The sequence below is a fragment of the Papaver somniferum genome, chromosome 3 (genome assembly GCF_003573695.1).
Source record: "Papaver somniferum cultivar HN1 chromosome 3, ASM357369v1, whole genome shotgun sequence".
In the NCBI taxonomy this organism is placed as follows: Eukaryota; Viridiplantae; Streptophyta; class Magnoliopsida; order Ranunculales; family Papaveraceae; genus Papaver; species Papaver somniferum.
In genome coordinates, this window is record NC_039360.1 from 132,378,450 (window position 1) to 132,389,162 (window position 10,713).

Below are 10,713 nucleotides of genomic sequence, written 5' to 3' on the forward strand. Positions count from 1 at the left end.
CAGGTCCGGAACTCTTGTTCGCTAATTGAGTTTGCGAATGGGTTTGCCTGTGATGGGTCTGGCATTGTAGTTCACGAACAGGGTTTGAGAACTGTTAAAGCACTGCTCGGTCGAACTCGCAAGCGTTGCTATCTCAAGCTTGTTTGTCAAGTTTAGTTGCCATAACTATAAGTCTTGATTTCTAGTCTACCTATAACTATGTCTCGGATTAGGATAGTAAGTGTAGTTGAGCTTTAGACTCCACGAGGTTCATCGAATGAAGAAGAAGAACTACTAAAGGGAACTTGTGGAACTTCATCAACAAAAGGTGTGTGGAGACTTGAACTTATAAATCACTCAAAAGTATATCTATTCTATCTCCTATTTTGAGACAAAAGTCGTATTGCTATATAGAATTCAATTATACACATTTGCTATTTCGAGTTGAGTTTAACTCACTTATCTATTTCTCGAAATATGTGTTGGTAATCTTTCGCTTTAACCAAGTTCATCTTTACTCTTGACGAAAGTCATATTGATTATTTCAATAACTTGAAAATCGCTTTGATGATAATAGTTTGTGGATAACAACTATTGTCATCCTCTAAGAAAGTTTCAATGATTGAAATGAGAGTTTAGAACAAGTAACCATGTTTGGATATAAACATATTATGTATTCACATTTGTGTAAAAATCCAAAACCGAGAACCTAAGTATGCGTACCCGTACACGTACTTCTTGGTTGTTGGAAGTCCAGGACTAAGGTATGCGTACCCGTACGTATACTGACGGAAGTTTGGGTTCCGTGAATTTCTGTTGGAGTTTGGAATATAAATTGGTATGCGTACCCGTACGCGTACTGGCGTAACCAAACTCATCCCGGCTACTTAGGTATGCGCACCCGTTTGCATCCTTAAGTAGGTTACTTTCGAGTCTTCGACTTTGGGTCGTAGCAACTCTTAGTTGTGGGTGAGATCAGCTAAGGGAATCAAGTGTGTAGTATCCTGCTGGGATCAGAGACGTAACGAGCACGAATGTACCTTGAATCAGTGTGAGATTAATTAGGGTTCAACTACAATACAATTCGAAGTTCATTGGTAGTAGGCTAGTGTCTGTAGCGGCTTAATACAGTGTGGTGTTCAAATCTGGACTAGGTCCCGAGGTTTTTCTACATTTGCGGTTTCCTCGTTAACAAAACTTCTGGTGTCTGTGTTATTTCTTTTTCGCATTATATTTTGTTATATAATTGAAATATCACAGGTTGTGCGTTGAATCGATCAATTGGTAAATCCAACATTTGGTTGTTGATTGATCCTTGAACATTGGTCTTTGGTACCGTTCAAGTTATTTCTCTTATATTCAATCAGGATCGCAAATTCCTATTTGCTTGATTGCGGATTGAATTAAGAAATTGAGATATAACTCTTTGATATACTTTTTCTTAAGATTGAGTCTGAATGTCTAGTTGATTCTCTTGAAAGTATATTGGAGTTAGTCCATACAGATTGTTAAGTGAAATATTGGGTGAGGTTGTTAGACCCCCGCTTTTTCACGAACTACTAGACTAGGCAAGGCCCGAAACTATGGTTCACATACTCAGTTTGCGAACACAGTGTGTAGATTCTAAAATCGGTAAGTACGACAATTCATACTCATGAACTCAGGTTCGTTTGCGAACTAAAGTCCCTGGAATGTTAATGAATTAAGTTATGCGAACTTGCTTTGGAAACCGTGGCATTATGTAATAGATTGTTTCTTGTATAAGTACTTTGTACGATTACAAACCAAACTGATTTTGCTTCGAATTGTTCATGGATACTTCTATGAGATATTGAACATTTGAACAACTTTCTTGAAACACATTTAGATTAATTTGATTATCTATCATGATTGATTGATCATCATATTTGATCTAAAAGTGTTAGATGAATATGGATAAATCAAAAATGTTCATATGGCTAACTTCGGTTAACTGTTATTGCGCCAACTTGTTATACACGTTTAGGTATGGTTCATCCGTATCTAAATATAGGTATATTTCATTTGTGTGTATCAAGCTAATACCATCCAACGGTGGATATTGATTGCTTATTTTCTAAGAAGACTTAGCTTAAATCTTAAATCTGGAGTTCATCTAACAGTGAATATCATTTGCATTGTTACTAAATTATCTTAGCTTCAATTGTAAGCAACCCTGATTTGAAAGACTATATATGGAGAACTCTAGCATATGTGAAACCTAATCCCGACACTTCCGTGTGTCCTAGTTGCAAACTAGATTCGATTCTCCATTAACCTAGTTTTCAGTTCTTCTGAAAAACCATTAACGACTTGAAGACTTCATTTGGGATTTGTGAAGCTAAGTTAAACTATTTTCTTTGTAGTTGCATATTCTGATCTTACACTTCCTATCGTATTGAGTTTAATCTTCTCTAAGATTTTCTCGAGATTTATCTCATGTAAGATATTAAAAGTAATGACAACAATTTTTCGTCTCTGACTCTTGTGATTTCGCAAAAACTTCTTCTGCAAATCAGTTAGGTTATTGTGAGGTGAATAATATTTCTAGGCTGCTCATCGGGAGTATAAGACCGGATTATTAGCTGAGTTTCCAGTACAACTTGATATTTATCTAAAGACGGAAACAACAACCTGGATAAACTTATCTGTGGGAGACATATTTGTTTATAAGTCTTCGACTTTGGGTCGTAACAACTCTTAGTTGTTGTTGAGATCAACTAAGGGAATCAAGTGCGCAGAGTCTTGCTGGGATTTAAGAGGCGTGAGGAACGCGTCCGTACCTTAATCGGTGTGAGACTTGGTTAGGGCTAAAATACATTCCATTCCGAAGTTAACTTGTAGTAGGATAGAGTCTGTAGCGGGGTTTCAAGTCTGGACTAGGTCCCAGGGTTTTTCTGCATTTGCGGTTTCCTCGTTAACAAAATTTATGGTGTCTGTGTTATTTCTTTTCCGCATTATATTTTGTTTATATAGTTGAAATATTATAGGTTGTGCGTAGTTCAATCATAGTTGATAAATCCGACCTTGTTTGTTGGATATGACTTGATTGACACTCGGGCATTGGTATTTTCCACCATCCGAGTTATTCTCATAACAATCAGTCTCACGGGTTCCTATCTAGTTGATTTACTGATTGTATTGAGAGGAGATAAAGCTCTTCGACATCCTTCTTGACTGAGTCTCACTTTTAATTTGGTACTCTCGAAATTATATTGGAGTTTAGTCCATACAAATTGCCAAACGAATTAGTTGGGTGTGGTTGTTGTACCCCCGCGTTTTCAACTTAGAACTGAAAAGTTAAAAGTAAAGTCATACACAATTGCGTATTTCAGTAATTCAGATTAGGAATCTCAGTCTGTCAAAAGTAACCAACTCGAAAATGAAACTAAGGGGTGTACTAATAATATAACTAAATGTTGTTACATTAGTTGTGTAGCCAAAACGTTCGCATTCTGGTCTGCGCTTTTATTACGTAACAAGAATTTAAAATTTTGTTGGCATGCTGAATAACCTTAATGTTCACCTTGATTTCTTCTAGTCTAGGTGACGCCTTCTAGTTTAAAGTTGTGTAGCCTCCCATGATATCTTTGTAGATTCTGCCAGAACTTCCTATGATATGAAATCTGTTATGGCCAAGAATATTGGTCCATTAAAGTGCTTTTTAATTTGCATGAACTCCCTCCTCATCTAGATCATGCCATATACATCCCATCACTCTGGGTTCTATGGACCAACTAATATCACACCTTAGAATTAAAGTTATCAACCCTGTATTAGTGGTACATTTGAACCTTGTTGCTATATTAATCTTCATTTTTCCTGGCGATAAAGCTTTTCACTCCCGGTTGATATCTGGATTAGCTTTAATTGGTGTAGTTGTGTTCCTTTTGTTTAATATCCATTATGGATTTGCAGCAGTGCAAGTACTCTTTGAGTTTGGGTTAGTGTCTAAATAACATGTCACATCTAGTTGTTCATATTTTCCAAACTATTGTTGCATATAAAGCACCCCGATCACCATTGTCATCATCTCATCTTGTCAGAGGTTTCCCCCATCCCTGCATCCAAAGTTTCACAGTTGAATGGAAAGAAATAACCCCAAAAAGGTTGTAATAAGTTGAACCAGATACAACTTGCAAATGTACAAGTAAAGAGTGAATTCTTTTAAGGTTTCATTTTATTGTGGGCATAGACTGCACCGATTGGGGGTATTAGTAAACTGAGTTAACTTAAATGCTATTAGGACAATATCCCGGATAAATTTGTATATGAACAACCTAATCCTAAGAGTGGTATGTAGTTTTCAGATCTCTCCTCAATGAAAGTTAGAGTTACAAGTGTTCCCTTTAATAGAGTTGTACATAGAGTTAGTGGCGAGAGTACCATTAGCAGTGAAAAGCCATTTAGGGTTGTCGACATTGGATGTGGATCATTTCCATGGATTACGACGTAATTGTATCAAAGATGGTTAGATATTTCAAGTACCATTATCGACCAGATCCTTGACTAAGGTTCCTGAAAAGGTGAAAGAGCTAAGAGTGTAGGAGGATGAGGGATATTCATTTATCTTCTCATACGTGAATGTAAAACATGAACCAATTTCTCAATGCATTGTTGTCTTACATGTTCAATACATTTTTAAATGCAGCTCCATCTTGCAACATTCATCCTTTTCCCATGAGTAGTGATCCCAAGGTAGACATACTGCTATTGTCATGACAACTTACAATAGAAGCCTCCCTGGCCAATTTTGCAATATGCTTTTAAATCCATGAATCACAGAGTTGATAAAATGCATTTTGGAGGGACAAATAAACAGAAGAGTGCCTAAGCATCGGTAAACCTTAGTATCATCGATATCAAAAATTCTTTATGAACCGCCTAGTTAGACTGAGCAAAGACCGCACGCACCCTCACAATTTTTTAATGGTGGAGCCCAAAAATAACCCCTTCAGCTAACTTCATGTGGGTGGAACTTACCCCCATGCGATGGGGCGGTTTTCGCCTAGTTTATTTAGGCGATCTGTAAAAAGTCACTGCATCAGTATAACCAACCAGTAACGATGCATCGATCATATACAAATCATGTATAACCAATGGGCAGTTCTATGCATACCTCCCCCAAAACTACACAAAAACACCCTCCTCACATAGGATGAGATTGGTATTTTCGGAGTTAGTATTGTCCCTTTTTAAGCTCCACAAGTGAGAAGTTTTTGGGTTGTTTAAAGAGGGGTGTGTTAAGAGTTTCTGGGGTAGTTGAGATGTATTTATGGATAGGTAGGATTTGTGTATATCCATGAGTGTACCAAACTCCAAATAAAACAAAATGTACTTCACCTTTATTGCAGTACACGTGCCAAAGGTAATTAGAAAGGTACAGCTGGTAGGACAGGAATTCGAATAAAATACAGAGAAAACATCTTTTTCTTTGCCGTCTCTGTTTCCCATTCCCGCCTTCTTTCTCGCTCTCCAGAGCTTCTGATAGAGTGTGTGTGTGTGAGAGAGAGACACCTTCCTTATACTGTTATCCAGCTTATGAATAGGCTGAAGTGAGTTCAACTTAACATGATTAGCTCCGTTTTCCAGTCTTGCTTGACTGCTTGAACAACCCAGTAGTAAGTTATCTCTCACTCTGTTTATGAGTACTTCATTTTTTATTTTTATTTTGTCTGATTTACTGAATAGGTCTTGTTTGTTGATTATTTGGGTGTTTTCTTGTTGATTGAGTTTGAAATTGAAAACACCAGTTGTGAAAATATTTCGTTTTTTCTTTTTCTTTTGTCAATTTTCTGTTGTCTTTGATTTCTAGGGTTTATCCGAAAGAGGTTGCTATTGTGTGGGTTTATTGTATTTTTGTTACTTAGTTAACTATTTAGAGTGATGGATTTCATTTATGCTTTTGTTATGCTTTGGTAATGTTAGGTTTTTTTCTGCTCCATTAAGATTGATTTTTGTGTTAGGGTTTAAGGGTTTTCTGTTTGTTTTTTCAGAATGATATCTACATTTTAGGTTGTATCATTTGATCTGTCCTATCTGTATTAACCATCTGCATGTTTTGAGCAACACATTTTGTTTCTGCTTGCTTAGAGTTAACATTCCGTTTTGTGTCTCAGATTTTAATTCTAGTTGGTTCAATTTCTTCTACTTTGCGGAAGCTGCTTCACTTTTGCAGGTAAAGTCTGGATCTCTCATTGTATTTGGTCCTTTGTTTATAGGTGTGATTTTTTCTTGTATTCTGCTTTGTCTTCTTCCATTGTGCTACTTATTCATTTGTAAATATGTTCTTGTTTTCTGTTCACAAGGAAAACCCCGTGGTAATTAATATTTTTGTGGGAATGTTGCGCAGTGTGCTGTCATTGTTTTGCATCTGGAAGCTACTATAGAGGACGTGAAAGATGGAGTGCAACAAAGAAGAGGCCATCAGAGCCAAGGAGATTGCAGAGAAGAAGATGCAAAACAATGACTTTGTGGGAGCAAGGAATATTGCCGCCAAGGCCCAACGACTATATCCCGGCTTAGAAAATATTTCCAAGATTTTAATAGTTTGTGATGTGCATTGTTCTGCAGCGAGCAATGTCTTTGGGTCTGAAAAAGACTGGTATGGTATCCTTCAGGTTAATCGAACGGCAGATGTGGGATCAATCAACAAGCAGTTCAAAAAGCTCGCTCTCTTACTTCATCCTGATAAGAATGCGTTTCCTGGTTCAGAAGGTGCATTTAAATTGATTGGTGAAGCTCAGAAAATGCTTGTGGACCCCATAGAGCGGAAAAAATATGATGTGAAATGTAGTGCAGCAATGAAGCAGGCTAAACCGAAGGAAACTCGTAAGGGAAATGCAAGAGAAGATCCTGGACTACATTCCCATCCTGGGAATCCTCAACAGAGTCATCAGCAAGTACAGCAGCAAAAGACCCAACCTGAGATTTCTAATGGGCGATATTCATTCTGGACGCTATGCCCTTTTTGCAAAGTAAAGTACGAATATCACATACAGTTTTTGGGCAAAGGCCTGCGTTGTGTAACATGCGAAAAAATCTTTACGGGATTTGAAGTGAGTCCCCAGGGGATGGCATCTAGAGGTAATGAGTCTTTTGCGCAAAAGAGAGAAGATCCACGTCAGTATGGTCATAAGACAGGATCTGAGAAGGTGTCCACTGTGAAGGTTGGTGGGGATTCTGAAGCAAAAGGGAGGGAGGACGCAACCTTGCAAAAAGGGGATGCCAACGAGGCAAATGGGATGTCGACAGAAAATAGACTTTCTGAGAATGGGACTAGGAAGAGGGGATGTAAGTCAATGGACAACTGTTCGTCCCCTAAGAAATCAAGGGTGACTGAGCCTCCTAATGCTGCACCAGGTGAGACTGAAACAACTGTGGAAAGAGATTCATCTAAAACTGATGAGGCAATTGATTCCTCAGCTGATCTCATGGAAAATAAGGTGGAAAATCGGAAGGATAGAGCTGGTGAATGTAACAATGGGAAAGAAGAAGCCGTTGAAGCAGGTAAAGTCCCTTTTGCTGGTTTTTATGATTTCAACAAGGATAAAAGCTTTGCAGCTGGTCAGATATGGGCCATTTACGATCATTTCGATGGCATGCCTAGATTCTATGCACGGATCAGGAAAGTTTTCTCATCTAACTTTAAGGTGAGGATGACTTTATTAGAGGCTGATTCTGATGATCAAGATATGATTGATTGGATGACTGAGGACTTGCCTGTTGCTTGTGGTAAGTTCAAACACTCAAAGCATGAGCACACCGAGGATCCTAGTAAGTTTTCTCATAGGGTCGAGTGGGCAAAAATCCTTGGTAGATGTCCCTATGTGATATATCCCAGAAAAGGTGAAACTTGGGCAGTCTACAAGAATTGGGACGTTAGATGGAGCTCTGATCCAGACAACCACAGAAATTATGAGTATGAGTTTGCAGAAGTCCATTCAGATTATAGCGAGGAGTCGGGCATTAAGATAGCGTACATAGTTCAGATCAAAGGCTTCGCAAACCTGTTTAGGCCAACCATAGCTAATGGAAAAGATTTGTTGCACATACCACCAAATGAAATTCTAAGGTTTTCACATAGGGTTCCTTCTTATAGGATGAATGGCAAAGAACGAGAAGATGTTTTTGAAGGCTGTTTTGAACTTGATCCTGCTTCTTTGCCCAGGGACATCGAGAAGATTTCTGATCCTATACATGTGGAAGTAAATATTGGAAGAGGAGACACCGACTCCGATGGTTCACTTATTTCTTCGCGGATGGAGAGGACTAGTAAGCCACAGGAGAGTAGAAACCCTGATGAAAATGCTGGGCAACCTATTCAGAAAAATCCCATTGGTTCAGATCCGGTGACTAATCCTGATGTCTTAGATACAATGGGCAATGTTGAAAAGCAAAGATCCACTTCACCTTCCTTTGTGGACCCTATTAAATCAAATCCAGAAGCATTATACTACAACTTTGAGAAAGACAAATTTCCTAACAAATTTGTGCCCGGTCAAATATGGGCTGTGTATTGTGAATTTGATGGCATGCCTAAGTTTTATGCTCACATAAAAAAAGTAGAACTGTCCCCGAGTTTCAAGTTACATATAAGATGGCTCGAATCGTGCAGTCTACCAAAGGGTAGTAGAGGGTGGCTTGACAAAGAAATCCCCATTTGCTGTGGTACATTTAAACATGGTCAGAAGGCAGAATTTGATGACACTACATCTTTCTCTCATATGTCAAGACCAGTTACATTTAGCAAGACTAACAAGTTCGAAATCAACCCAAGGAAAGGGGAGGTGTGGGCGTTATATAAGAACTTTAATCCTAAACTGTCGCTTTCTGATCTGCGGAAGTGTGAATACGAGATTGTTGAAGTCCGTGAAGTGAAACCTCGGCTGATACAAGTGTTGGTTTTGGAGCAGGACCGTGAGTCTGTTCATTTTGGAACTGTTTTCAAGAGTAAAAGAAATGAACGGAAATGCAATATGGAAATACCAGCAGTTGATCTACTTAGATTCTCTCACCAAATTCCTGCTTTCCCGCTTGCAAATAAAGTACATGAAAAGCTGCAGGAATGTTGGGAGCTTGATCCCAAAGCTTTGCCAGAATCTTACATTTTCGCCTGAAGAGCAAGTGTAAGTTACTTTTTTACTCCAACGCACGACTTTACTTTTAATATATATTAATAGATAGATAAAACTTATAATAATTGGGAGAAATGAAGAAAAAGGGCCCTGTATCCGGAATTTGTTTTCTACTAGCTAAAAATGTATCTGTGAAGTAGTTAAGCTGTTTAAAATCCAACGACTATTTTACGACTTCAACAGTGCATGTCTGATAATTTGCTTGGGTCTAAAATTACACAGAGAAGTGGCTGAAGATCGGCAAACAGGTTTTTTCACTGATAATTCCAACTCTTGAGAACTTCTCTTAAGGAGTTGTCATTTTCTTTTTTCACGGAGCTTCTTCAAGTTTGTGTTCTACCGCCGTGGAGTAAGTGCATATGGATTTTTGTAGATTGAAATGGAATGCCTGTCCTTTTGTACACAAACTTGTGATGTTTAAGAATCTTTTTGTATATACGACAGTCTCTTGCATCAATTCTTCGGATCTTTAGTTGTTTTATGTAGAATCTCACATAAACTTGAGCATGAAATGGGGTTACTATTACTTATATCAAGCTTTGTAGTTTTCTGAATGACTCTAAATCCTATATTGTCTTAGCATATTTATGTCCTGAATTGATATCTCTGTTTTTTTTTGTTTTTTTTAGTGTACCTCTTAACTAGTGTGGCCAGAGTAATGTTTTGAGGGACTTACTGACATGATTCATTGTTGCATGTAAGTGTACCTGTAATTTTGTGTTGAACTACTAACAACTACTCCGAGTGAAGTTTAGGAGAACAACCTTATATTGATTGATATGTAGTGTGGAGACAACTCCAAAAAAATTTCACCTAAAACATGCTTTCTTTATAAGGTTGGCAATCCAAAGCCGCATCTGTAAAAATGGACTAAATCTGTTTTCTGTTTTCCTGTTTATTTTGTTGTATTTCTTTTTCTGCTTAATGACACACTTGTAAAATCCTTTGGTTTTTTACACAGTTATTCTCTTTTTGTTTAACCACAATCAGAATTTTGCTGTCGTCTGAAACCCATTAACACAAAATGTACACTTCTTCTTCCGGCATTTTTCTTGCTTGAGTTGTGAAATGATAACAGTAACTAATCATTATCTTGTTTGTACTGCCGTAGTTCCTCTCTAATTACCCTTGCTTTTTTACTATGGTTCAGTAAAAAGGGGGAAAATTAAACCCCTTGTCAATGTTTCAGTATCACTGAATTTCTTGCACTTCTTTCTCTTCCTTTACTATCTTTTGACCATCTCATTTCAATAAGCCGTTGTTGCAGAAGACCAGACATTCATAGCAGCTGAATCTCTTTGAAAGATTGATGTCTTGGTTATTTTAGCTCTTTTGACCAGACTCAGTTCAAATATTTTTCGGGGCCATTCTTGCTCGACTACACTAGGGCTGTAGTCTTAGTTGTTGAACTGAAGCATTTTCCGGATACTGTTAGTGGCTACTGTGTCTTAGTGCTACTGTTTCATTTAGAAATGATTTTGATTGCTCTTGCTTGACGGAAAAGAACGCTTTTGGTACATACTGAAGCTTTAAAGTTGGTAATAATTAAATTTCATGCCACTTTAAGAAACTGCTAGTT

The 10,713-nt window shown here is 37.8% G+C and overlaps 1 protein-coding gene across 4 annotated transcripts; it reads left to right on the plus strand.

Annotated features, from left to right (window-relative positions):
• Positions 1-5,448: 5,448 nt before the first annotated feature.
• Positions 5,449-9,684, plus strand: LOC113357410. 4 transcript variants are annotated; one of them, XM_026600783.1, is made up of 4 exons: positions 5,449-5,618; positions 6,117-6,218; positions 6,350-9,125; positions 9,357-9,684. In XM_026600783.1, exon 3 carries the CDS (start codon positions 6,399-6,401, stop codon positions 9,114-9,116), a length of 2,718 nt encoding a protein of 905 aa, XP_026456568.1. In that variant the 5' UTR covers positions 5,449-5,618; positions 6,117-6,218; positions 6,350-6,398; the 3' UTR covers positions 9,117-9,125; positions 9,357-9,684. The 4 variants fall into 4 exon arrangements, with proteins under 4 accessions (XP_026456568.1, XP_026456567.1, XP_026456569.1 ...); XM_026600782.1 differs by having other exon boundaries at positions 6,117-6,175; XM_026600784.1 differs by having other exon boundaries at positions 6,159-6,218.
• Positions 9,685-10,713: the final 1,029 nt, after the last annotated feature.

Excerpts from the sequence above, each read along its gene's own strand:
- LOC113357410 (XM_026600783.1), top strand. The coding sequence starts at position 6,399 with ATGGAGTGCAACAAAGAAGAGGCCATCAGAGCCAAGGAGATTGCAGAG.